This window comes from Alligator mississippiensis, chromosome 2 (genome assembly GCF_030867095.1).
Source record: "Alligator mississippiensis isolate rAllMis1 chromosome 2, rAllMis1, whole genome shotgun sequence".
In the NCBI taxonomy this organism is placed as follows: domain Eukaryota; kingdom Metazoa; phylum Chordata; order Crocodylia; family Alligatoridae; genus Alligator; species Alligator mississippiensis.
Genome location: NC_081825.1, coordinates 277158254 through 277185878, shown reverse-complemented (window position 1 = coordinate 277185878; position 27625 = coordinate 277158254). Strand labels below are relative to the sequence as shown.

The 27625-nt window shown below is 44.0% G+C and overlaps 1 protein-coding gene across 6 annotated transcripts; it reads left to right on the top strand.

The window, feature by feature from the left end:
• Positions 1–673: 673 nt before the first annotated feature.
• On the top strand, positions 674–20425 carry DDX24 (DEAD-box helicase 24). Of its 6 annotated transcripts, none has more exons than XM_019481646.2 (10): positions 677–764; positions 1500–1605; positions 2460–3162; positions 5529–5900; positions 7996–8149; positions 9150–9665; positions 11612–11687; positions 12284–12472; positions 16435–16580; positions 19862–19945. In XM_019481646.2, exons 2-9 carry the CDS (start codon positions 1588–1590, stop codon positions 16570–16572), a joined length of 2166 nt encoding a protein of 721 aa, XP_019337191.1. In that variant the 5' UTR covers positions 677–764; positions 1500–1587; the 3' UTR covers positions 16573–16580; positions 19862–19945. The 6 variants fall into 6 exon arrangements, with proteins under 6 accessions (XP_014451962.1, XP_019337191.1, XP_014451960.1 ...); XM_014596474.3 differs by having other exon boundaries at positions 678–764; positions 1500–1576; positions 16435–16564; positions 19862–20425; XM_059723188.1 differs by having other exon boundaries at positions 678–764; positions 1500–1594; positions 16435–16564; positions 19862–20425.
• Positions 20426–27625: the final 7200 nt, after the last annotated feature.

The window sequence follows — 27625 nt, the reverse complement described above, 5'->3', positions numbered from 1 at the left end:
GTATTTATCTGAAAGCTTTTGGGCACACCCACCCTTCATCATTTATTTTTTTTAATGAAAAGTTCATAATTTTACAAGTAGGATGCATTTTATCACCTGAATTTTTAACAGGAGGCTCCTACCATTGTTCGAGCAAATTTGCGTCTCCCAGAGCACAGGAACACTAATACCTCGCCACTTAAACTCCTGCCTAGAAGAGCTTTCCATTCTCCTGTGAACTATCAAACACATAACCTGAAGCAAACATGCCTCTACATCCAGCTTGCACCAGGCAGCTTTGAGGTGAAAAGACTGTTTCAACTTTTCCCTGTGCATCGCCTGTACAAGGTGAACTTTTCCAAGCAGGAGACTCCACCACACCTTCAGCTCTCCTGAGAAATATGAATTTCCATTTCTACCTAGAACTTCGCCACTCTCTGCTCTCTCCTGCCCTGTGCATGGGAACGGGTGAGCGTGCCCGAAAGCTTGCAGATAAATGCAGTCGTTTGTTTGCAAAGAGCTAGTTGATCTAATAAACGATATCACCTCTTCCATGAGTTTCGACACCTTTTAATATTAACTATCGTGCACGGGTTGAAAAGATGATACAAAGACAGTCATTACCGCGCGAGGGACAACGCCGACCGCACGAGCACGGCCCGAACCCCCCACCGCCCCCCCGTCAAGCTTCCGGTCCCTCTCACCCCGAGGCCGGATGTGATGTCACGACAGTGATGGCAGCCTCCAGCCCTGCGGCCACGTGGTAGGCGCCGGCGGAGGCAGCGGTGAGCGCAGGGCGCGGGAAGAGGGGAGGCCCGGCCCGGCGGCTGGGCCAGGGAAGGCGCGGGGTCCCGCTCCGAGGGCAGGACAGCGGGGCGGGCGGGCGGCTGCGAGCGCAGGCGGAGGTACCGGAGCCTGGGCCAGGCGGGGGGCGCAGGGCCCGGCCGCAGCCGCTTGGCACCAGCGGCCCCGAGCAGCCTGGCCCGCGGCGGCCTCTCGAGGTGCCCCTGAGAGCAGCTCTAAGGTTTGCAAACGTGGTTCGCAGAACAAGCGCAGAGACTGCCGCAGGAAGCGGAGTGTTCACTACGTTGTTAGTTTGTGTTTTTTGTGGCAGAAGATTGGGTCTGTTAGCTTTGCATACTAGAAAAAACCAAGTCGAAACCACTGTTGTCAACTCTTATGAGTTTACGCTTTGGGAATGTGAAAAATTTAGCTCTTTCTTTTATCTATATTTGTGTATGATTTGTATAGTGTGTGTGAAAGAGATGAGTTTTTCACATTCCCAAAGCGTAGACTTTAAGAACAACAACAATCATGAGAGTTGGCAACACTGCAAAACTGAGAGCTGGCGGTTACCAAGGGGATGAGTGTAAGGAGGGGAAACTGGAGCTTAAAAAGCTGCTGGTTTAGAGTCGGCCTTGCCTGGTTACTTAGGTCTCTTCTGTGGAAGCTCAGATTTTTTTGTTGGTCTCCTAAAAGATATCATCTCTATTACAAGTCCTAATTGCTTTTTCCTTTAGACCAATGCACCTACAACTTGGATACCAGTGCTAACAGTAACTTTCAACCTGGCTGAAGACTCGTCCATCTCATTGCAGTCAGTGGGAGATGAGTTGTAAAGAGCATGTACCCAGTTACCATTTTGAGTAGTAATTTCTTTCTTGGTCCCTTCCTCCATGTTTAATGCTTAATTGCTGCAGATTGATGCAGCAAATCACTGCTTTTCATGGGCATGTGTACTGCCCTGTTTTTATTTGTGCATGTCTCCTGGCTATTCTTTCACCATGTTACATATGTCATTTTGGGAGTTGAGCTGGCCAGTGTGTTTAGCATTAGCCAGCCTGGAGCTCCAGTGCTACAGTTGGCATAGGCAGCCTCTGTGTGGGCCATGACAGATCAGAGAGGGGACAGATAACACCACGGCAGATAGGGCAGGAAGAAGACAGCAGAGCAGGAGATGAAGCAGAGTAAGGGGATTGGACTGGCCATTGGAGAGTGTACAGAGCCCACATAAGAGCCCAGTATAAAGCTGTAAATCCAAGGTTTCCTTCCCATGCTCCCGCCAAAAGACCTTTCAGCACAAAGTGCTAAAGGGTCATGGTTAACAAAACGCACAACAGAGCTATGCGATGGTTTGTCATCAGGGTTTCTTTACTGCAGAGGTTTCCAGTGTCATTTTCAGCAAGAGGCTGATAAATGAGTAATTAAAGATTGTTTGTCAAATTGCATGCGTGCGTTTGGAGTCGCAGTTGTTCTTAAATGTGCAGATTCAAAACAAAGAGGGCCTAGTCAGTGGGAGCAGGACCAAGCCCATAGACTAAACTTCAGAGAAAACTCTAGTTAAGACTTGTGTCCCATTAGCTTTACACATAGATGGCATTATGCACCATCTGCAGTGCAGTGTTTATGCTATATGTTATATGAATCTAGATACCTTGTTCTGCTGATTTTTACAATGATTTCTTTTTCAATTGTTTTAGATCATGATGAAGACAAAAAAGGGAAATAAGTTTAGAGCTTCCTTTAAATCAAAACAAAGGGGTATCAAAGTAGTAGGAAAATGGAAACCTGTCGAAATCGACCCAAATCTATTTGCTGATGAGCAGCTTGGAGATCTGGTGTGCTTTGAGGAGCTTACAGATTATAAGTTAATGAATTCCTCTAAATCTGGAAAAGAAAAAGGCAAGAAGAGAAAATCTGATAGTGTCTCCGAAGAAGAGGATTCTACCATCCAAAAAAAAAAGAGAAAGAAAGGCAAAGGTTTGGGAACTAGAACAAATAAAAATGATCATTCTGAGGAGAGAAATGACGTACTCACTGATCAAGAAGATGAACCTAAAGATACCGTCACATTGACTGATTCTGAGGAAAATGAAAACAAAGCTGAAGCTGCTTTAAGCACAGAAAAAACTTTGAAGAAGAAAAAAAAGAAAGCATCTCTACCCCAGCAAGATCCTCCCCCAGCAAAATCTTCTAAGAAGCTTACAAATTGGACAACTCAGGTTTTATCTGCATCATCTGATCAAACAGCTGATGTGTCTGCATGGAAAGACCTCTTTGTTCCAAAACCAGTTCTTCAGGCCTTGAGTTCTCTCGGATTTAGTGCTCCAACTCCTATTCAGGCATTAGCTCTGCCTTCTGCAATTCGAGATCATATGGATATTCTGGGCGCTGCAGAAACAGGTACAAATGCACACAGCTAGAACATTAAGTACATTCACTGTCACCTTTCTCTCTCTCTCAAAAATGCAGTGTATTGTCATAATTGTAATCACAGGATAAGAACCTGTAAGTTACAGTCCATCCAGTGAACTAGGAAGGGAATGGCTGCAATACAGAAGATTTTACTTTACAGATGAAATATACTGCATTTGTTTTGCATACTAGGACATTCACATGTACAAAGCTTTAAATCCTCCACATAATTTTGTCTGGGGAATCAAATTATATTTGATGCACTTTTTTAAAACTAGGTCAGAGCTCCCATTACCTCAAAATCAGAGATCTGTCAGAGCCTGAGGCTCCTTTGCTGGCTTTGCAGATCCACTTAAGGAAGTGAGGGCCAATCTCTTTCACTGGTATGCCACAAGTTAAGCCCTACACCCTCCCTGAGGTACCACTCTAGTTGCCTCCCCCTGCCCAATTTTTTGCCCTATTTTCTGCTCCTTGTCCTATCTGCCCCTGTGTTCCTTAGTCTGTCCCCAGTCTACCAAGTACTACATACATAGGCTGCCCGTGCCACTTGTGGTATGCCTGCTATAAGTTGGCCACCCTGACCTAACCCTGTTTGTTCTGAAGGGCACATGTGACTGTATCTGGTGCTTTGTTTACTACTACCATTTGGAGGTCATCCTAGTAGTTATAAAATGAAACAGCACTGATTTGAATGAGTGATCACAATGCAGGTGTGAGCAGTACTCCAGCCTTGGTTTCCCAGTGCTGCCAAGCCCAGCAGCATCTCTGGTCTTAATTATTGGTGCCACTGTAGCACCTAGGAGCCCTCATCGCAGAGAAGGACCTCATTGTGGCAGGTGTTTTTTGACCCCAGAACAAAAAAAGATGGTCTCTGCCCCAGAGAGCTGGGAATCTGAGCATAAGACAAGAGACAGCAGATGGTTTGAGACAGGTGGGGGACAACAGCAGAGAGCCTTGGCCAGCATGAGAGCTGTAGCCTCAGCATAACACCAGTTTTGTACTGGATTTCTCTCAAAGAAGACATGGATCATTATGAATCTGAATTATGCCAAACAACCTGTGTGTGTGAGATGGGCAAATTTTACCTTAGGAATTAGGATGAGACCAAACTATTGTGTACTACCAGTAACATTTTAGTATACAAACCCGCCGGGCTCTATTACTTCTAGGACTGTGGTTCCTGCCCTATGGCTTGTGGGCAGCATATTGCCAGTGAAACCTGGCATTGCTTGTGGTCACAAAATCACTTTTTTCCACAGCTCCATGTTTGTCCAGTTTCCTGGAGGCAGCACAGAATAGTGCTGCCTGCAGTACATTACTTGGTCAGTACTGTTACAGCTCAGCAAAGGTAGCAACCAGTGATGTTTCTTTATGAAAAGATATGACTGGATTGGCTCTTGGTAGTAAAGTGAGATTTACAAGACCCCTAACTGCTTTTATAGGGCCACCAGCGTGTTCGTAAATTTCTCTTTGCTGCTCCTGGGAAATGTCTCAGATGGGAGCAGTGTGGCTGAGAAGATGAATTGCAGAGAGAGACCAGCTGTTCAGAGCAAGAAAAGGAAGCCAGAATTACCTAGATGATACATATTAATTGAGTCTAACTGGACACTACTGTTGTGACAGATATTTTTTTGTCCTCTAAAGAGATTCAGTGGTTACTGGTCAAAGTATCCCCCCAAATGACCATTGCATCTCAGATAGGACTACAAGTTGAATGCCCCATATCACAAATAAATCTACAGTGGTCCCCTGAAATTACATGTAGAGAAATATTTTTCTTATTCTCCATTTTTAAGGGGCTGCTCTGTTCTAAGACAAGTGTTTTGTTTTTAATGTAAAAAGATAAGCACATCTTTTGAAAACAAGGTGTTGATATATCAAGATATTACACATTTCTCATATGATCATAAGCACACTCCTAAAAAGAAAAAATAGAAGTGAATCCTAGTATCTTCTAGTTTGTCCTTGGCCTCATTTGCTATTCCTTTATTTGGAGAACATTGATCAGAGTTGTCAATTAGGGCATGCTGTTCTCCTTAAGGGTATGCAGTTCCTTAAAAAGACCTTGGCTGCTATTGTGGCTTTTTAAACTACTTTTCCTAGCAGATTCACATTCTGCCTGCCCTGTTGAGGTTTTATAAAAAATACCCATTCCAAAGAAAAATTTTCTGCTTATGGTCACCAAGTGCATCTCATAGGAGCAGAATCAAAATGGTCTGATAGAATCAATAATGTGCACTTAAAATATTGAAATAAACAGTATGCATTGACTGTGCTTTGCTTATGGAACAGCTTGCGATGGGATGCTGCTTCATTGCGAACAATTGTAACACTTGTTTTTCTGTGTTTTTTAGGAAGTGGGAAGACGCTGGCATTTGCAATTCCAATGATCCATGCTGTGCTAGAGTGGCAAAATTCAAAAAGCTTGCCAAGCAGAAGTGCCAGTGCAGACCTGGTATGTGAAGATGGCCAAGAAACAAATTGGGAAAATGATAATAAAATGAAAGACCCAAGTCTTGAGCAGGGTGAAGAGGATAGCGATAGCAATGAATCTGTCACGACAGGCTGCATGAAGGTGCTAGAAAATATAGACTTTGATTTTGATAACAGCAAATATGCTGTCGACTCAGATGAAAACAGGCCTCTCTTAGGACTTGTTCTGGCTCCTACAAGAGAATTAGCAGTACAAGTAAAACATCATATTGATGCAGCAGCCAAATTTACAGGTAAGGCATGAGAGGAAAAAGCAGAGGAGCAGGGCTGCTGGCCCTTCTATTCATTCCACCTGCCTTCCTTTTTAAAATGGAGATGTTACTCTTGTTACCCTGAATGGGTGAAAAGTGGCTGAGATCCTTGGGTGGGGTTCCCCCTCACAGTGCAGCATTCTTCTTAATCTGTTGTTTTTAAGTGCATTCATGGTTCAATAAGAAATGTGAAACTGTAAAACTCTTGGTTCAGAGATGATGCCTTTTATTAGACCAACTAAGAAATTGCTAAAAAAATCTTTCTTTGTACTACTCTACAAATGAGTGTTGATCAGCTCCTAGTTTAGAAACACAAAACCAGTACCAGAATAACTGACCTGCACCAAAAAATGGCTGCAGCCAATGAAGTGCTGTCTTTTGTTAATAACGGTAGCTATCTCCTTATGCAAATGACAGAATGGTTCTTCAGGACAGAAAGTACTGGTGGGTCATCTACCCTAACCTGCATGATAGGCCACAGCATTACATGCACTAACCCCTGCTTCAGGGTGATGCACTTAATATGTTCTAAACCTCACATCACCTTTCCTACTGGATGCTAAAATGGGGAATGAGCATAGGTATGATGTTTTTGAAATGCAGGAGCGAGGTAATAGATATAATCTCTCCTCCTCCCTGTCCCTGCATTCTCTACCCTCTTCCCCAACCAAATTAATTATTATATCTGTATTTATTAGTGTAATTCCTCTATTCATTAGAAATATGCAACATAAATTGTTGTTTTTAAAGTATCTTCTTTTGCCCTTTCTCATATGCCTGTAGGCATCTAATTTCATCTGTAGCCCTGAAACAATGTGCTGGCTTATTGAAGTACCAATCTGTTAAAACCAGCACAGCAGTTGCTGTACAGAATTCACCACATAGGTAGGAGTTGACAACTGTGTTTTCAGGACAGATACTGAATTCTTCCCCTTGACTAAGGAGTCTTGACAGCGGCTGCACAGAAACAGACAGCACCTGTCACGGGAAGGAAACTTGCAGCATGGCCTTTCCTCTTTAATCTAATGCAGTGTCTTCAAATAATGGGCCATGGAGGTGGTGCTGCAGGGGGGACCAGGGATCAGGTACCTTCCCTCCTTCTCCCTAAACATTCCCGTGGCACCAGCATTTTACTGAGACACTGGAGTTGCTCCATGTGACCTCCCAAACAGGAAGCAGCAAAGGTGCCTCAGTGTAGCATTGCAGATGGGCTGTTTTGAGGACTGATGCTGAGTAGCTCAGAGATGATGTGGCACTCTGGAGCAAGCACACAAACCACTACTTCATGTATCTGGACTATGCCCAGCAAGAGGACCATGAGGAAGGCAGACAGTGGGACTATGCAAAAGGTTGGATAGAGGCTCACTGGGGAGCCAGGTGGTAGGGCATTGTTTGAATGAGGGGGGTCAAGTGAACCATGGTTGGTCTTTGAACAAATCTTGACATGTTCATTTAGTCTAGTTGGATTCACTTGTTGCCAAGGTCACTGCTTTGTAATATGGGCAATTCAGGATCTAGTAGCAGGGTGGGCCTTCCTCAGGCATGTTCACTCTGCACCTGCAGACAGGACAAAGGGTCATTTTACCTATTCGACATAGGACATTTTATGTGGACATTTTACTGGTTAGACGTTTTAGACATAGGAGCACAGTTATTCGCCCAGTTCCTAATGAACAGGCATGAATGAGTCCTTGAGGGACTATGGTGGACTGCCTTCCTGCTAGGAAATTGAGAAGCTGAAGAACACCTGCATTAACTATTGAAGACATAAATATTCCTTCCTGCTGTTTCAAAGAAAATTCTGTAAAAGGATTACTTTGTTTTTTGGCATCTTCCGTCACCAACATTTCACTCTAATGCTGACTGTATTGCTGCATGCTCAATACTGTGCTGAGAAGAAGAGACACAGGGTCCAGCCAAAGAAATTTAGTCTAGATCAGGACTTCTGAAATTACTTTTCAGCAGCATTGCAGAATAGTATGAATTGTGTCTATTTTATTTCTAAAGAATGTTATTTCACTTGGAAGTAACTCCAGTGACCCGTTGTTGTCTTTGTTTGACTACCTTTGTGTTTTAGGCATTAAAACTGCAATCCTGGTTGGTGGCATGGCTCCTCAGAAACAGCAGAGAGTCTTGAATCGGAAGCCGGAAATTGTAATTGCAACCCCAGGCCGCCTGTGGGAACTAATTAAAGAGAAACACCCGCATCTCTCAAATCTCCGGCAGCTCAGGTAAGAATGGCTTTTAATCTAACTACTCAAAATCATCGTGATCAGGAAAGACTCCTTTGCATCAGGTTCTTGCTTACTGATTAAGTAATGTTCACTACCAGACTTCATATTCATTACCTTTTGAGAATGGGAGGGTTGCAGCAAAACATGTTAGCAAAAAATGAATGGTTGCTTTTGAATCTTGATCTTTCAAAGGGAGTTATTAGGCATCCTTTGTGTTTTCCTTGTGGAACCTCCTTTGTGTGTTTTTAACACAAGGTTATTTAAAATACATCAGATTTCCATTCATCCAAAGCAGGGACACTTAGCCTTTTGCCTGCAGGCCAAACATGGCCTGCACAGCCTTGGAATCTAGCCTGCAGGGTTTCCCATGGGTTGGGGAACTTGGTGGTGGGGGAGTAGGGGCGGTTAATACTGCCACCCCTCCCAGCTGCCAAAATTCCACACCCTGCAGGGTGACTGAGACTTGAGCCAAAACCCTTCCCCAGTATGGCCAGATTGGAGCCAGGTCACGCCCCCTTCCCTCAATGTGGCTCGTTTGGGGTTGGGATGCACTGCCTTTTCTCCACAAGGCTGGGTCACTGCCCCTTGCCACTCCCCATGGGCCTGGGCCATGCCCCCTTCCCTCCACCCAACCAGGTTATGGCTGGGCCATGCCCATTTCCTTCCATGGGGCTGGGCTACCACCCACCCTCCTGCAGGGCTGGCCTGTTCTGGGCCATGCCCCCTCCCCTGTGGCTTGGCCATGCCCCTCCCCTACATTGGGACTGGGTCATGGTCTCTCCCTTCCATGAGGCTAGGTTGGGGCTGGACCAAGCCCCCTTCCACTGTTCGGCTAGATCAGGGCCAGAGCACATCCCTCTGTGCAGCTGGTGGAGCCCTACTGGTTCCAGCCAGTGGAGGGATCAGGCACTGCCCCTGTGGCCCACCAGCCAAAAAAGTTGATCGCTAATCTAAAGGGCCTGCTTTACTTATACACTTTCTGCCTTCTATGTGACAGGTGTCTTGTGATCGATGAAGCAGATCGAATGGTTGAAAGGGGACATTTTTTGGAACTGTCTCAGTTGCTAGAAATGTTAAATGATTCGTACTATAATCCTCAGCGTCAGACTTTTGTGTTTTCTGCTACGCTAACTTTGGTCCATCAGGCTCCCACAAGAGTTTTGCAGAAGAAAAATGCTAAGAAAGTAGACCGAAAGACCAAACTGGAAATGCTAATAGAGAAAGTAGGGATAAAGGGCAAGCCCAAAATAATCGACCTAACAAGGAAAGAGGCCACTGTAGAGACACTGACAGAAACCAGGATCCACTGTGACAAAGAAGAGAAGGACTATTATCTCTATTACTTCCTACTTCAGTACCCAGGAAGAACCATGGTTTTTGCAAACAGCATTGACTGCATAAAACGTCTCGGTGCTCTCCTCACAATCCTAGACTGTAATCCTCTGCCATTGCATGCAAACATGCACCAGAAACAGAGGTTAAAAAACCTGGAAAGGTTTGCTGAGCAAGAGAGGTAAGTTGACTGATCTGGTGCCTAATGATAAGCAAAACTGGGTGAAAATTAAAAGGAAAAACCATTAAGTAAGGCATACAGTTGGTAGGGTGGTGATGAAGGGTTCAGGTGATTCTGTGGAAAACAGCTGTTGACTTCCAGGTTGCAGGGACTGGCACACTGATTGGTTGATGTGGAGAGAAAAGCCAAAGACTGTGTGTCCCATGAAGACACCAGGTCAGTGTGGATGCAGAAGTTGTGGGGAAGCTCACATGGCCATTGCTCTGGCTTCTACCTCGGGGCTCTATCCTGAGTACTTTCCACCAGCACTGGAGTCGAATCCTTTCCTCTGCGCTTTTCATTATACAGTCTCAGCGCCCCTTCTGCAGAATGTCTCATGAGCAGCCTTGCCCACAACATCACTAACAGGAAAGCTCATTAGATTTAGAGGCCAGTTAATTCAGTGGTTGGCACCCTTTTGCCACTGTGGGCCACTGCTTGTGACCCAGCCCCCGCTGCCAGCTGCAGCCCCCAGCAATCAGCAGATACTAGGATCCTAGAGGTGCTTCCCCTTCTGCAGCAGAGGAAAAAAAACTGAACACAGCAACCAGTAGGACCCTGGGGACCTCTCCTCTGATGCTGGAGGATGCTGACAATTTCCTGAGCTGCTGCAGGTTGGACCCAGTTTATTCATGGGCTGGATCCAGCCCTGGGGCCATAGGTTGCCAACCCCTGAGTTAGTCCAATGTCATGTGTAATGCATACCGCTGAGCTTTGCCCAACTAAATGTCTGTTGAACTCTATACCCATAAATCGGTGGTTTTCAAACAAGGTGCCTTGAGATCTTTTCAAGAATGCCATGGGGTGCCACACAGTGTTAGCATTGTTAAGTTTACAAACATGATTCCTAAGATAAACCCAGAGATTTCAAATAGAAATCGATAGCTGAGGTCTTTCTGAGATTTTTGCTACAAAAAAGCTGCTCTATTATAATATTTCTTTAGTAAAAATGAGTGAAAACTAAGACATGGCTGTCTTCCATGGGGTTCCCTGAGTCTCATATAGGGGTTCTTGAAGTCTAAAAAGGTTGAGAACCACTGCCATAGATTGTGCAATGAGTGTCATAAAAGGGAGCTTGTGTTAAAATCTTGCCTGCTTGCAAGTAAGGTTTTGGCCTCTTTATTCAATATTTTTTACCCCAGTTGGCTGCAGTAAAGAAAAGAATCCTACCAAATCTTGCAGAGGCCCCTGTCATTGTTATAGGTTATTTATGTCCAAAAATTACCTTCCTTGAGTGCTCTTCTCTCTCTAACTTTTGAATGGAAATAACTTAGTGATCAAAACAAAAAAATGGTATTTTTTTTTCTTTCTTATAGCTCAGAATTGTCCAGTTGCAATTTCTTCAGCTGGGATTCAGTAAAGCAGTATCATTACACCCTGCATTGCAGTATTCATGACCGACAAAGCTGCAATAATCACTCAGGATACCTCGTTATGACTGAATTAATTCTAAGATCATTTTAAATTCTGGAGACATTCAAATTCTGACTAGACGAAGCACTGGGACATAAGTCACCTTTCTCACAGTGTAGGTGATCTGTTAGGCCTTCTCATTCTCTTTCCTGTGAAGTTGGGAGTGAGTAAAAGAATAGGTAGGCAGGACTTTGCTGGGTTTGCAGTTAAGGAAATTGTACCATTGGCTTCACTGGGATTAGGTCCACAGTCAATAACAATTGTATTATTTCTTTTTACCTAATACTGCACACTTGCAACACTGCCTTAGATCACATTTTTAGGTGTCAATTTCTAGACTTCCCAATAGGTGGCATATTCATAGCATATATAGCCAACAGTTTTAACTACTTTGGCATCATTCTGGGTCACTCATGTTGCATGTTCTCAGGCATCTGCTCTGTATTTCAGTGGTAGGTTAATGAACAGAATATATTCTGCCTTTTCTTTTTCAGCTGCATCCTCTTGACAACAGATGTTGCAGCTCGTGGCCTTGATATTCCTAATGTGCAGCATGTCCTCCATTACCAGGTCAAAAATAATTCTTCTGATGCTTTTACTGTCATTTGTCTCTTGTTGTTGTTGTTGTTGTTGAAAGAAGGTCCAAAGCCTGAATACAATAGAAAGCTGTAATTCTCTGTCCCAAGTAAGAGTACAGGCATTAAACATCAAGTGTCCATCACTAGAAGAGAGGATGTGTTATTTAGAATACAATGTAAATGAGAAGTTACCGTGGCTATGACTCTTCATTTTTCTATCTTTGTTCCTAACTCAAGTGTTAGAGTCCTTCTCCAAAGGATTCAGGTGACTGCCTCACAGCACATCTGAGGCTGCATTTCACTGCCTTATAGTTAGGGAAACTGAGATGTGGTAAGGGGTAGTGACATCCCAGAGATCATGCTGATGCAGGCAGAGTAGGACATGTCTCCAGATTCCCACCTTGTCCCCTCCTGTTTGTTATGAGCAGAGCTTGATGTGATAAAAGCAGTTTATCAGAAGATCCACTACCTACCTTTGCAGGGCTTGGTCCAAGAAATGACAGACGTATCCTGACTTTTCAGATACGAACCATTGTGATTTATTTATTTATTTTTTTTTGTGGAAGTAATTAACTGCAGTTTTTGCAGGTTCCACGGACTTCTGAGATTTACGTGCACAGAAGCGGCAGAACAGCCCGAGCTGCCAACAGTGGCCTGAGCTTGCTGCTGATTAGCCCTGATGACATGATTAATTTTAGAAAGATCTATAAGACGTTGGAAAAGAATGACGATCTTGCATTTTTCCCTGTTGAAACAAAATACATAACTGCTGTCAAAGTAAGTAAATAACATCTTGCAATACAAAGGTTTGCTTCTGTATTTTAATTAATCCAATACCCTTCACATGTTAAGATTTCAGAAATACAGACTGAGGAATGACAGGCTAGGCTGCAGTACTGCAGAGAAGGACCTAGGGGTTACAGTGGACCATAGGCTGAATATGAGCAAACAATGCTCTTGTGGTAAGAAAAAAGCGAGCAGCATACTAGGTTGTGTTAACAGAAGTGCCACTTGCAAATCAAGGGAAGTAATTCTACTGCTCTAATAGGCACTGGTGAGGTCCATCTGGAGTGCTGTGTCCAGTTTTGGCCCCACACTAAAAGAAGTATGTGGACACTTTAGAAAGAGTCCAGTGTAGAGCAACAAAAATGATGAGGGGCATGGGAGGCATGATTTCCATAAAGAAAGACTGAAAGAACCAGGGTTGTTTACTCTGGAGAAGGGAAAATCGAGAAGGAATTTGGTAACAGTCTTCAAATCCCTGAATGAGTGATTACAGAGAGAATGGAGATGGGTTTTTCTCTGTGGCTATAGGGGTAAGAGTACAAGCAAATAGCCTCAGGCTGTAGCACAGGAAATTTAGGTTGGAATTTAGGAGGAACTTCCTGACTGAAGGTGGAACCAACCACCTAGAGAAACTGTGGAATCTCCACCCTTGTAAATTTTCAAAAGCAGGTTAGGCAGACACTTGGTTGGGATGGTTTAGTAAGGGATTATCTTGCCTTGTGCAGGTGGCTGAACTAAATGACCTTGTGATGTCCTTTCCAGCCCTGTTTTCCTATGTTGTGAATTAGGCTACATTAAATTAAATTTATAAAATATCATCTGCTTCGATATCCTCACTAGCTAGGCTAAGAGGCGTTCACCATGCAGGAAACTCGTCAATAATAATAATAGTAGAAGTAGCCTTTGTCCAGTTAGCTAGAGTTTTACATGATGTTTTTTAAAAATACATTACAAAGATGAGAGTAAGGATCATTTCTTCATTCATAAAACTGTCCTAACTGAAGGACAGGTAGATGAAGAGCCCGTACAAAGTTCCACTGTGTGCTGGGGGCAGAACATAGCGTTAGCTGTTTTAGAGCACTGTGGGTCAGTCTGCTAGAGGTCATGCAGCATCCAGGCTCCCCACAGCTGGGGCTAGTACAAGAGGCATTGTGCTGGCTATGTCACAGCCATGATAGAATCATCACAGCAAAGTGAATGCTGCTTTTGTATCTATGTTAGCAAAACTTCTCTTGTTCAGTATCTCACAGATAAATAATGGCCTGCTTTGGCAAAACAACTTGTAACAAGATGCATGGCTCGGGGGGGGGGCAGCTGCAAGGGGATAGAGCAAGAGTCAGCAACGTTTTTGGCAGAGTGCCAAAAATCACCTATAGCCTTGACTTGTAAGACATTGGCATGCCAAGGGTGGGTGGCAGGGGAGCCTTGAGGGGCCCAATCTTTGTTTTGCCAGCACAACCTTGGCTCCCTCCCCAGGATGCACATGCCAAACAAAATGTCTTTGTATACCATGCTCTGCAATGTATGCCAGGGGCTGCCTACCCCTGGAGTATGGAGGATAATAGCCTACCTGCCTAGGAGCACTGAGCCAGCTGATGGGGATGATTGGCTGGCCCTGGAGAAAGTTAAAAGCTCCCAGAGAGATGACACTGGAGAAGAGGCATGCTGAGAAGAAAGACAACAGCGCAGCACTATGGTGAAGCCCTTGCCCTGGATAGGAGAAGGGGAGATTTTATTTATTTCTTGTTATTCTGTTTAGTCTGAGGTAGGAAAGGGGAAAGGCTGGCTCCTGGGCCAGGCTAGTAGGGGTGCAGCCTGCTACACAACCAAAGAGATTAAACTCCACAGAGCTTAACCACCGCACTTTTCTGCAGCCTCACCAAAATTAGATGCCAGCACCATTGTCTGGTAGGTGACATCAATGTGATATGTGTTTACTGTGTGTTACTGGGAATATGGCATTTGATCACTGTACAACCTCTAATATCGGGGAAGAAGCAAGTCTTCAACTAATATGGTTAATGTATCAAGTCACTACCTGCACTCAGTGAGCTTGGCTTGGTGAGGCATATGGTCCAACCCAATAGCAACAGTAGTATTGCTCTCTTGGGAGATGCAGGCAGCACATGAAGAAGTTCTAGGTTAGCTGCAAATGAGAGCACTAGCCTCATACAGGAACATGAAAAGATGCAGCTGCTTAACCAAAGAAATGAAAAATATTCTCCAGACTTTTCTTCCATAAATGTCCAGTAAATGTCAGTTCTCCTCTTTTATGCTCTCTGGTTACCAAAGGCAAAGCTACGTTTGACTTAAGAAAAATTTCGTCAGTGTTGCCATAGGCAGATGTCACTGTTTTACTGTGTTTAGTAAATTATTTCACTTTTCTTTGCAACCATAAGGGATTTGAATTTATTCCCTTTTCCTTCCCTTCCGCTCCCCGCCCCTCCCTTAACTAATGAAGCTTGAGAATCTTCCATAATCTCAGGTTTTAGACGTGTACCTTTTAGTTCTTATGCTTTAATACGGGTTTTAAAGATAAAGTATGCAGAGACGAGCCATGTTTACACTGGTATAATTTGCTCCATTTTTGTACAGCAATGTACATTACATTGGGATCTGGAGCAGACAAACAGTCAGACTACTGGCTACTATTGCAATGTCTCACCTTGAGGGTAGTGGGGGTAGATAGAGCTGTGAAGACATACTTCAGTGTGTAGTTACACCAGGTTTTTTGGGTTTTGCACTTCAGAGTAGAGTGACTTACACTGCCATAAGTCTGCACACCATTTATCTACTCAACTTCTGTCCTGGTATAATAGCAGATCGCACCGGTGCAAATGTGTCGTATATACATGCCCAGAATCCATCAATCTGGGTCTAGCAGTGCTGGCTCTTGGTGCCTGTCACCTTGCTGTATACCTTGTCTGGCACTGGATGGCTTCACTCAAGGTATATACATTTTTTAGGGAATCCCTAATCCCAGACCCTGGAGGAAGAGATGATAGGATGCCAGTTAAAGGGGAGGGGAGACAAGTAGAGGATTCCAGGAGTTACATGGAGATGATAAAACTACTTAAAGCCTCCATAATGAGCTTGAGGACACATGACTGATTGCAGGATATTAATGACTTCAAATTCAATTTTGCCTGCCTTTGACTTCTAATGGCCAGCTGTGCTACCTGATGCCATAATAATGTAACACCACGCTATCCAGTCCGATTGAAGCAGCTCAGTCAGGGCACCTAGCGTACCTCCTGCTTTGTGCAATCATCACAGTAGACCAAGCTGAGAAAGAGTCTTGTTCTGTTGTTTACTACCCTTTCTAATTTTTCTGTCTACTGAATGAGTTTTTTATGGTGGCTATACTGTGTAATACCTAGCTTGGAAATTCTTGGTCCTTGCAGGTTTGATTTATTCCTAACATTTCTAAATCATCTGCTTATACATGCCCCCCACAGCTTGTTATGGTAAGCTAGGACAGTGGTTTTCAACCTGTGGTCCACAGCCCCTGCGGGTCCACAGATTATGTTGAAGGGGTCCGCAAAAGATTACTATGATCAATCAAAAGTATGTGAATACACACACTTACAATTCAGAAGGGTCCACACCTCCATTTAAAATTTTTTAGTGGTCTGCAAATGAGAAAATATTGAAAACCAGTGGGCTAGAAGTTAGAGTTCATGTGGGTCTTTTTATTTTTAATACTTGTAGTTGGGGGGTGGTATTTTTTTGTTTGGTTTTGTTTTTAATTAAGGTTTCATGTTTCTGTCACAGGAAATCACTTCAGTTGCATCTGTCTTGAAGTATTTCTCTGCTTGCTTGTGTTTGGCTTTGCAAGGCTAGCAGAATGCTCTGGTGACGAGTTAAAAGCTGCTTCAGCAAATATATTCTGCATTCATATTTGCTTGACAGATGTGGCCAATGTTTGAATTGTTCCCATGGTTTTGTTGCAGGAGCGTGTGAATTTAGCAAGGCAGATCGAGAAGATGGAGTATTACAACAGTAGAGCAAAGCAGCATAACTCCTGGTTCCAACAAGCTGCAGAGGCTCTCGAAATCGATCTCGATGATGATGTCCTTATAGGCAAGTAGAGATGATTGTAAGCATTCTTGGCTGGACCGTGTAACTGCCCATCCGTGTCTAGAACACTTCTCGCCATCTGAGAGGCTGGTGTGGTATAAAAGGAAGATGCTAGTTAGTTTGATGCTAATTAGTACTATATATTGCTCTATACTTTGTCAGAGCAATAAAAACTCTTCTGTAAAGGAGGCAAACAGGGCTAATACAGTGGTTCACAGTTGCAGAAGCTAAGGTAGAGAGAGGCAACACTTTTGACAAAAAAAAAAAAAGTCAGTAGCAGGGCCTGGGATAAGATTTCATGGGCTTCTGACATTCGGCTCAAACTGACACATTTTCCTGGCGTTTCTCAAGTGAGCTTTGCCTCTTTGGTGACAGCAGAAGCATGGAGAATATCTGTGCTGCTTTCCTTGTGTGGAGACAAACCCATTCCCCCTCTGCATCATAGAAAAGACAAAACAAGGTGCATGCATGCTTCACGGGCTAAGTGAACTGGACAAATGGCCAAACAGCTAGATTCAAACAGCTAAAGATGTCTTCTGTAGCTAGGGATGGCTGAAATCCAGCTTTCAGAACCAACTGCTGAAGCTTCATTAGCCTGACGAAGGGTTTTTGAACCCAAAAGCTTGCTTAATAACTATTCTCCAACCATTTGGGTTGGTCTAATAAAAGATATCAAATTCACCCAAGGAACCTTGTCTGCTTTCAGAGCTGTTATTTTGTCAGAATACTGGGATTTTGCTGAAAGAACTATTCCTCAATTACGTCTGCTTTCTGCAGAAAAGTTCAGCTTATTTTCAGGTTTTTGATGAAAAGTTGAGGGGTTTCTGCAGAAAAAAAGGCATTTTCCTGTTAGTGCTATGCAGTACTGATTCTTTTGGGGGGGGGGGGGGGGGTTGTTTGTTTTTTTCCTTTCAAGGGGAGGGAAGAACTTTATATAATTGCTTGGAAAATAACAATAGCTTACTTAAAGATTCATCATTTTAAAGTTTTCAATTTAAAATGCTGTGTTCCACACTCTACAAGAGAGAATTTGGGGATCTTGTTACTTTAATTTGTTTTTGCTACATGCCATCATCTGAAAGTTTTGAGGGTATGTGTACCTATTTTTGGATATAATTTTGAAAAGCTGTGTGGTGTTCCATCAGTATGGATTGACTTGATGGGCTTTTATCCCCAAGTCAGTCTGAGGCAATTTCAGAGGACTGTTGGCAGAGTACCTTGTGCTTGAACTGCAAGAGGTGCTGTTGTATATGTAGCTTCCTTAGTTTTGTAGTTTGTTTGGATTCACTTAAAATGAAGGTATAGACATCTTTGGAAGATGTACAGACATGACTGATTACTTCCAGACTATCTTGTGAGCAAACACTAATCAGCTCTTTACCCTACCCAGATAGATAATTAGCACTTAGATTATGCCAAAACACAGCAAAAAAATGCTGAAAAAATAAAGCAGACATGCTGTTTTGAAATCTAATGCAGGACTCTCATGGAGTACTTGTAATAATTGTCCTGTACCTTGGTAGCTAAAAGTTTTAAAGTTAGAGGGTTCTTTATTTCTTCCACAACTTGCTGCAGAAAACTTAAAATCTCAATCACCTTTAAAATGATTAAAACATACTTACCCACTGAGCCACCCTGATTCTCTGTAGCTTTGATGTCCCAGTTTAATGGACATTCTGCTCAGGTAAATGGTATCATTATTTCTTTCTAGTTCAGGTCTCTTATTGGTTTGGGTCTGTCCATGAAAGGTTTTATATGTCCTTCATGACCATAATATTAATGCAGCTCACTGTTCTCTATGTATTTGTCATCACAGTGCCCCTGGGAAATGGGAAAGGACTTGTGGAATGCGAAGCAAAGCCCATGAAGGCTATGAGATTTGCCCAAGGTTGTATAGGAAGCCTGTGGCTGAGGAGGCAATTGAACTTAGGGCTCCCAAGTCCAAGGCAGGTACCTTACTGTAACAGAGCACAAGTTGTGCTCTGTTACTCACAGGGGCGTTGGCAAGCAGCAGAGCAGCCTGCAGGTGGCTAAACTCCCAATCAGGCACAACTGCCTGATTTGGGAACAGGGCCCAGCTGTTCAGGATAAAAGCAAGCCCTGAACTAGCAGCCAAGGGGAGAACATCACTTAGCTGGAGCTGCTGCTCACGTAACATCTTGGAGGTTCAGGGCAGGAACTGTGGGGATGGCTGGAGGTTCCTGGTCCTGGGGCATGACCTAAAACTACACCCTGCTGGAGTTGCATGGTGTGGTGGGACTGCCTGTGGCAGGGCACTCTCTAGGAAATTCCACACCTGTGCCTTCCCAGTGAAGGGTGAGTATGGGACAGCAGAAAGCCTCAGCCCCCACTGCCTTGTGGGTTACCCTGTGGAGGCAAGCGGCTACAGGAGCACACCCCGAAGACAAAGCAAGGGCCCAGGTTACTGTATGGAGCCTGAGGTAGGGTCCTGGTCAGGTGAAGGGGCCAGAGACAATCCAGGTGCACAGTGAGGCATGAGGCATATAAAGGGAGCCAGGTGTGAGGCTCCAGTGGGGTGGGATTGAGGCCCCAGTGTGGGGGCATGAGGGGACCACGAGGTCCCAAGCTGGGTAGGGAGCCCAAAGAAAAGGGTAGGGCTGGGAGCCCCAAGTGAGTGAGATTGAGAGCCCAGTGTGAGGGCATGGGAGTGCGAGTCCCAACGTGAGGCACTGGAGTGCGAGTCCCAGTGTAAGGACACTGGATTATAGGCTGGGTGTTAGGCCATGGATGCCATATGCAAGGCATGGGACACCGTATAAGGGGAGGTTCAGACCCATGTATATAGGCCCTTGGCACCAGGGCAAGTAAATGGGCAGCCTCCTGCCTGGTTAACATCTTCCAATTAGTATCATCAAAGGTGTGACAGGCAAGGTAGGCGGGTGGTTAGCCCCGAGACAAGCATGCGGGCCAGCTACTCAACCGGCCCTGGGATGGCCGCTTGTTACGGTTACCCACTGAGCCACCCTGATTCTGTCCTGTTGTTGAGAAGCCAGTGAAAAACCGTTCGGCAATCAGGAACGTCTTCAGTTTTATTTTATTGATGGCACCAAAAATTGAAAGGAGACTTGACCATCCAGAACCATGCATGTTTGGAAAGTGCCCTGTGAGTGGGGATTGCTCAAAAGGGTAGAGATATAATCGGGGTATTTTATGACTGTGGTATCTAAAGGTATAGTAGATTACTTTAACTGTTGCAATAAAAGCTCTCATAAAATTGTAGAAAATTAGGGTTGGAAGGTTTTGTGATGTATTTTGTAAATCCTTGGTTTCTGTCTGAAGGGGGAAGATCTAGTGAACAAGAAGAGAGTAAGAAGCAGAAGATGCTGAAAGGAATGAAAAAACATCTGAAACATCTGCTATCTCAACCACTGTTTAAAATCCTTATGAAGACCAAATATCCAACGCAGTCTGGAAAGCTACTCCTCCCTCGGTCACCAGTGAACAGTTCAGAATCTGCTTTGAGCACCGTGTCAAAACAACAAGCCAAGAGGAAGAAAAAGAAAAAGCTGATTCCAGATGAATTGGAGAAATGATTTTTTTAAGACAGTTAAGAGTGGGAGAGAAAGGGGTGGATCTCATGCCTATTAGTGACTGTTTAAACGGTGCTGGTGGAGATTGGGCAACAAAGTATTTGGCACCAAGGGGATGGAAGTTCTAGCCAAATAACTTCTAAGTATTCCAGATTGTAAGATAGTACAAGACATGCTTGAAAATTGAGCTAAAGATAGTTGTTAACATGAGCACTGTAATTAGCTGATTCGTCATGAATATCAACTGTTCGCTCTATTTTTATTGACCTTTTATTCTAAAGTTCATAATGAAATATATTTTTGGAAAATGTTATGAACAGGACTTTGTTTATATGATGGGTAAAGTTACTGGGCTGAATTCATTCCAGTTTCAGGTCCAGTAATTACAGTGAATCTGGACCTTTTAAGTTTTCCAAGAGCAGGTAGACAGTGGAAAGGTGCATGCATGTAGCTGAGATGTGGATTTCCATCCACTGCTAACCTGGTGCTAGTGTGCAGTTTGGCCTCTGCAGGTACCAGTTCAACAAGATGAGATAAACAGAGTAGTGGTGCCAGTGAGCCTCCAGCTCTGGTTAAGGGAAGATTCTCCTCTCCACAGAAAGAGCCTTTCTGTAGCAGTTTAATTTTTCAGCTCCTGCCTGCCAGCCCCCCCCCCCCCCCCCCCCCCCGGTGTGTAATTTAATTTGTCCCCTGCTGCTGTGTGTTTATGTAATGTGTAACAAAGTCAGGATTACAATGGGCTGGAACTGACCTTGGAAAAGTACTAATCAAGACACATTTCTTAGGGGAAATGTTCAGATGCTGTGTTTTATTTTTGTTCAGACTTAGCTTGAAAGCTAAGTGATGCTATCATGGCCCCTGTTTTTGTGAAAAAGTGCATGTATGCTATAAAATACATGCATGGCATAGTAAAATTTAAGATTGACATTTTATCATTTTTTATCCAAGTGAAAATAATTCTTTAAATATCTTAAAGTTCTCAGATCAGAAAATGTGTTTTAATGAAAGTACATAATATATATCTTAGCAAGAAACACTTGTAGACCTGTGTCCATTCTTACTCCCTTGACAATCCAGGTTCTTATGTGACTAGCTGATGTCTCCTAAGATTAGCAGAGAAGAGTTTTTGTAAGGAGGAAGAATTTAAAAAAATTAAAAGTTTGAGAGTGCCTGGGAGAGATGTTTTCCCTGGTAACTCAGGACTTTGTAATAACAGGAACAGCTTGCCCTGACTAAAGGAGCAGTGTGTAGCTGCACTGCCTCAGGAGCAGCCCAGAGAACAAATCTGACTTGCAGTTACTCCCCTCTTCCTCTAAAGAAGGAATAATGTACTTCACCCCTTGCTTGGAGGACTAATTCAGCTGGCAAATGATGAGCTTGTGTTTCCATCTTCTGTCTACCCATTTGCTTACACTGGAGAAATGTTTGGTAAGCAGCACCTAAACAAACATATGAGGAAAGCTTAACAGAGCAGGGACCTTACAATTTCTTTCTGGTAACAATTTAATCATAGAATCATAGAAGTAGGGTCGGAAGGGACCTTGTAGATCTTCAAGTCTGACCCCCCTGCCTGGGCAGGAAGAAAAATGGGCTCAAATGACCCCAGCCAGGTAGGTATCAAGCCTCTTCTTAAAGACCCCCCAGGGTAAGAGCCAGCACCACTTCCCTTTGAAGTTGGTTCCAGATCCTAGCCGCCCTGACTGTGAAGTAGTTCTTACAGATGTCATTATTCCGTGTTATCCCAGGGGGCGCTAGGGGAAACAAGGTCTCCTCCAAACCCTTCTGGTCCCCCCTAGTGAGTTTATAGACAGTCACCAGGTCTCCCCTCAGCCTCCTCTTGTGAAGGCTGAACAGGTTCAGGTCCCCCGTAGCCTCTCATTGTAAGGTCTGCCCTGCTGTCCCCGGATCATGCGGGTGGCCCTCCTCTGGACCCTCTCAATGTCCACATCCCTCTTGAAGCGGGGTGCCCAGAACTGGACACAGTACTCCAGCTGTGGCCTGACCAGCGTCGCATAGAGGGGGAGGATCACCTCCTTGGACCTACTTGAGATGCACCTGTGGATGCATGATAAGGTCCGGTTAGCCCTGCCAACCATGACTTCGCATTGTCGGCCCATGTTCATCTTGGAGTCAGTGATGACTCCAAGATCCCGTTCTGCCTCTGTGCTCTCAAGAAGGGAGACTGTGCAGTGTAGATTGGTTCTAGATTAAACTGTTTCATCTTTGCATGTCTGGCAGGACAGTATTGTTTTACTTTAAAGAAAGTAAAACAGTGGTGCTCAACTTTTGCCCCATGGGTCAGATAAGTGGTGAGAGGCCAATCCACTGTGCTGCCTCTGCCCAGCCATGCACACCCAGGCGGAGCCCTACATCACCCCTTCCCAGATCCATGCACTAGGATCAGACCCTGGCACCTCACACTGCTGCTTCCTGGTCCCACGCCAGGATTGGATCCTGGCGCCCTGCACCAACCCCTCCTAGCCTCATGTTCTTGGATTTGGCCCTGCACTGCCCATGGCCAACCCCATGCACTGGGATTGGGCCCTGCACAACCAGCCTAGCAGGCAGGGCCACACTCTCCAGCCCACAGGGTTCCTCATAGGTCCAAAATTTGGCAGCACAGGAATGACAATGCTACCAGTCCCCTGCCACTAAATTTTTGGACCTGTGGGGAACCTTGTGGGCCAGATGACATGGATCCAGGGACTGGATCTGGCCTGTGGGCTGGTGGTTGAGCACCCCTGCAGTAAAAGGATGCTGTGGGAGAAAATAAAGGGTTACTTATGAGAGTTGGGGAAGATGACTGACATCTTTGAAACTCACTCTGCCCAGCCTAGCACTGGGGGCTGGCATTGGCTGGAGAGAGCCTTGTAAGTAGGACTCCTAAAAACAAAAAAAAACCAAGCTGAGCAACACTGCTTGTGCCCTCGTGCCCCTTTGCCTGGAACGTACAGGTCATATTCTTGCTTCACTGGAAGGAAAACTGCACCTCTGTGCTTCCCTCAGTATTTTACCACAGACTGGTCCCCACTGGTGAAAAGATCCCTCAGTCAGTTAGGATTAAGACTACTTTCTGCTGCATCTTCCTCTGTGTCAGAAAATCTTTGTGAGGGAGGATAGCCCTGGCAAATATAACCCTCTACTACAGGAACTAACTAGCTTAAGTGTGTGGGGAGGAGAAAAAAGCAGTGTTTGCCTCTGCCAGGTTTGAATAGTGTTTATGTGTACGCAGACTATGCGTGATGTGTGCACGTGGGCTGTGCTGTAGCCCCTGCAGAACAGCTGTGCGCCACGGGTTTGGGGGGAGCAGCAGGGTCTATTTCGGGAATGCTGTTAGTTGTAGGGACCCCTTTCCACCTCTGCGACTGAAACAGCTGAGGTCTAACATGAGGTTTTCTGCTAAATGTAACCTGTTTCCAACTCTTCTTCCTGGGTTGAGCTTTATGAGCTTGATTGTTCTGTAAAAATAAATGGGTGGAAAGCCCTTCATTCTTTTTGGGGCAGGGAGGGCAGGACTAAAGTGGGAAAGGAAGACGAGGTCATCATCTCTTTGAAGCTATAATTTTACCAGAGAAACCAACCAAAATACTACAGATCAGCTGACAATTTCAGGTGAGGACCAAAACAGCATTGAGCAGATGCAGCTTGTTTTCAATCAAGAATGAAGGAAGAACTACAGAGACAATAGTGAAGTTCATCTTTTGGCCTGGTCTACACAGTGCTTTGTGCCACTGTCAGAAGGGTTGTGAGGGCAGAGCATTGAAGGCATCTCACTTGAATGTAAGAGGCATGAGCTTGAATTTTCCGCTCCTTCCACTCCATTCAGCTGTAAATGGGCACCTGGTTATTCTGACCAGGATGTTAGATGGAGCTCCCTTCTGTGTATTGACCCCACAGGCTGAATAGGCCATCCAGGTTGAAGTAGACCTTTGAGGTCAGTTATGAATGTGGCTATATGGGGCAAAGACTCTCTCACCTGATGGTAGACTGAAGTTTACTCACTTGACTATCCCTGTCAATTCAGGCCATATTCTAGCAAGAGCCAACTATTTCCTACAGCATCATTTTCAACCCAGTTCAAGTGCTGAGGCTTTTTCTCTGGTAAATTGGACACTGTTCTGTATTAAGTGTTCTTTTAGCATTTTTTTTCCTTTTTAATTTAGCTTCTGCTTCTATGTCCTCTCATTTTTCATCAGAATATTTTGAAATTCATTTTTGTCACTAGTATTGTTCACACATGAATATGTATATTTACAACAATGCCAACTCTTATGATATTTCCTGGAGATCACTGTCATTATCCTCCTTTTTCATATGGGGAAACTAAGGCACAGACAGGCTAGAGTCAGAATCAGGAGACAGAATTAAAACTCTGGATCTCCTGAACCCTAGTGCTTGTCAGCACTCTGCTGATCTGCATACATGCCTGCTACAAAATCCTGGCTGCTACTAAAAGCAGCATGTAAACCCACAAAGAGCTATCTGTATTAGGGAAATGGTGATATGGCTTATCCACCAAATAGAAACAACTGTGACAAAATTTTGTTTCATATTTTTAAGGCAAACAAGGGGGGCTGGGATGGTGTGGGCACTAAGGCACATAGTTCACAGCCCCAAGGGTGCAAGTTTGAGGCCATAGCAGAAGGGCTCACAGCACAGTCTGTCAGAACCTGAAAATGCTGTTAAATACCTTGCATAGAGACAAAGAAAAGGAAAGACAAACAAGGGAAGTTGTGTTTCTGGGTTTTTTTGTATTTTTAAATTTGCCTCTTCAAGCTTGACAGTTTAAGAGTATGAATCTCTTCCCTATTTTTGCCAGAAATCAGTACCTCTCTCAGCCTGCAGGTAAATAGACAAAGACTCTGAACTTTTCACAAAGGCAGTTTTTAACGTTGTTTGAGTTAAAGGTGTGAACAGGAGAAAAGCTTTAAAGAATAACTAAAAAGGTCTTACTCTCTTGATTTATCAGCTTTCCCTCTCTTGTCATCTCACTTTTGTCACCAGCAAAAAACAAAACAGGGTGGGAGTGGAATTGAGACCCAAGACTTAATGCGAATAATCAGAAGACTTTCCATCTTGCTCTCTAAAACATGGTCTATGCAATAATGCTTAATGAGAGCAATTCTATTAGCCAAAGTGACATTCAGTTACACATCAGACTTGTCTGTATGCACAGATCTGGGCTTACAGGAGCCAGAGGCAGTGTTGGTCTCAGGATCAAGAGCATGTTTCTTTCTTCTTGAATATCTAAAAAAATCTAGAAAAGGGATGCTTAAGCCCATAAAGCTAATCTTTGTGCGCACTAAAAATAGAGAGGTCTGACTGAGAAGGGCATGCATGCTGCAGCTTCATGGAAGATCTCTTTATTTGTTACTCCCACACTTAATTAAAGCTGCTTCTTATATATGAGCGATCAGACCAATATTCAGTTGGTTTCAAGTGAAAGCCTCCCACGGCTAGGTTACCAGGTGCAAGCAGCCTGGAGGCACTCCTTCCCTGCTGTGACAAATAATGCCATAAGTACAGGTTTCTGCTGCCTTTCTCTCCCTTATATTTACAGCCATTCTATAAGCCTTGAAAAACAAATTGGGCTCTTGAATTTATGGCACACATTCCCCCAGCAGAGACCCAGTGCCGAAGCACACACCAGCATTGTATATATGCTTGGCTGCCCCAAGCGATCCACTGAGAGAAGCAAACAGTCACTTGTGAGGGCTGATTATCAATTTCAAGTGCATTCATCCTCATTTTTTAAATTAAAAACAAAGGATTAAAAGGAGCCTGTTTTCAAATGCAAGTAGTGATTCTTGGTGGTTCAACTACTAGATGCCTACATTTCAACTGGGGCTTCCCACTTTCTAAAAGTGAATATTATTTATTGTATCACAGTAGTATTTGGGAGGCCCATTTCACCTACTGGAACTCCATTGAGTCTGCTGCCTTAGAGAAAGAACAAACAGGCAAATCCTGCTCCAGAGGTGTGAAAAGACCCCTTTCAAAGTGTTTCATGTTGGGCAATGAAAATTATCTGTCATGTCAAATGATTCGGGCTAAAATCTGTTAGGGAAAGCTACACAGATTGAATCAAAAGAATCAAAAGTATTCATAGGATAATGTGTCATGGGATGGGTAGTTATTTCTTCCTTGATTAAATAGTTGTAATACAGATTTGAGATGTGACAAATTTTCCAGGGTTTTTGCACATCTTTGTCTTATATATACACACACAGCGCACAGTTGATCGTCCAAAGACATTTCCTATGTTCTAGATATATGAGTCCATGGTTTCAGAAAGCTTAAGCAATAAATGATATGCTAATACAAATAATAATGAAAAACATAGCATGAATGCTAAACTTCGAGTCCCCCAAGTTCCAACCTGGGTAATTACAACCTACTTACCAATATCTGCCCATTTCCAATTTGTAGGGTTTCAGTTATTTTGCTTCTTCACGTGATGCACTACCACTAGATCCTGTCATTTTTCTCTGTATGTGGTCTCATTTTAATGATGCAAGCACACATGCACACGCAGACATGCATGCACACACACCACCCAACACTTAAGAATGAAATAGATTCTATCAATATCCTTCATACTGAACTACAAGACTGACAGCAGTCTTCTTGCAGAAACACTGGCCATGTCTACATGAGACTTTTACTGTGGAGCTGCCTAATTAGCTCTGCAGTAAACATCTTCGCATCGAACCTTTTAGGGCGCATAAAACTAATAAACTCTGGAGCAGGTTAGTACTTGTAAATGCAAGTACAAGCCTGCTTTGGAGTTTTTTTGTGCACAGCAACTTGCATGTAGACACTGCCCAGCTGGCTGGGGCACTAGGGTGCTTTAGTGCAGGGGCCACCTGCCAGTTAACCCTTCACTGAAGCACCCTTGTGCCCCAGCAAGCCCACTCCACAGCACACTGAGCCGGGTCGGAGCAGTCCTGGGCTGCTGTCAGCTGGGGCTGCTCCAACCAGGCTCAGCGTTCTACACATATATAAATAGTGGAGCAATATATTCCGGACTTATTTGATCCTGGGTGCACATTCAAATGGTGTACCTGGGAGCAAAAAACTCCAGAGCAAGAAGTTCCAGAGTTTATTTGTGCTCATTAATTGCAGATGTAGATGTGCCCACTGTCTGCTAAATTTTAAAATGTAGTATTACATTTACACAACGTTTGAAAATAACAAATATATCAATTTTGTTTGAGGTTTAACTGCTTCTGAAATGCTTCTCTTTTGGTTATGGGGATGAAAGCCTGGTATGCTTAATTCTTCCTTAACAAGAAAATTCCTCTCCCCTGTCCACTATCTTCTCATCTGTTGAGAAAGACTCCTGAATGGCTGCTTTCCTGAGAAATTTGGAGCATGCCCCAGCCTCAGGAATCAGCTTAGCTAACATAAGCTTTCTCCCTAATATTATAAAGTTAACTTTTGGGACTATACCCCAACTATTCCCTGTATCAGTAGTACCTGTAACACCTCATCTAAACACCTCTTGAATAAA

Coding starts and splice junctions, on each gene's coding strand:
- DDX24 (XM_019481643.2), top strand. Junction 8,150..9,149: donor TCAAATCTCCGGCAGCTCAG/GTAAGAATGGCT, acceptor TCTATGTGACAG/GTGTCTTGTGATCGATGAAG. Junction 16,565..19,861: donor CGATGATGATGTCCTTATAG/GCAAGTAGAGAT, acceptor TTCTGTCTGAAG/GGGGAAGATCTAGTGAACAA.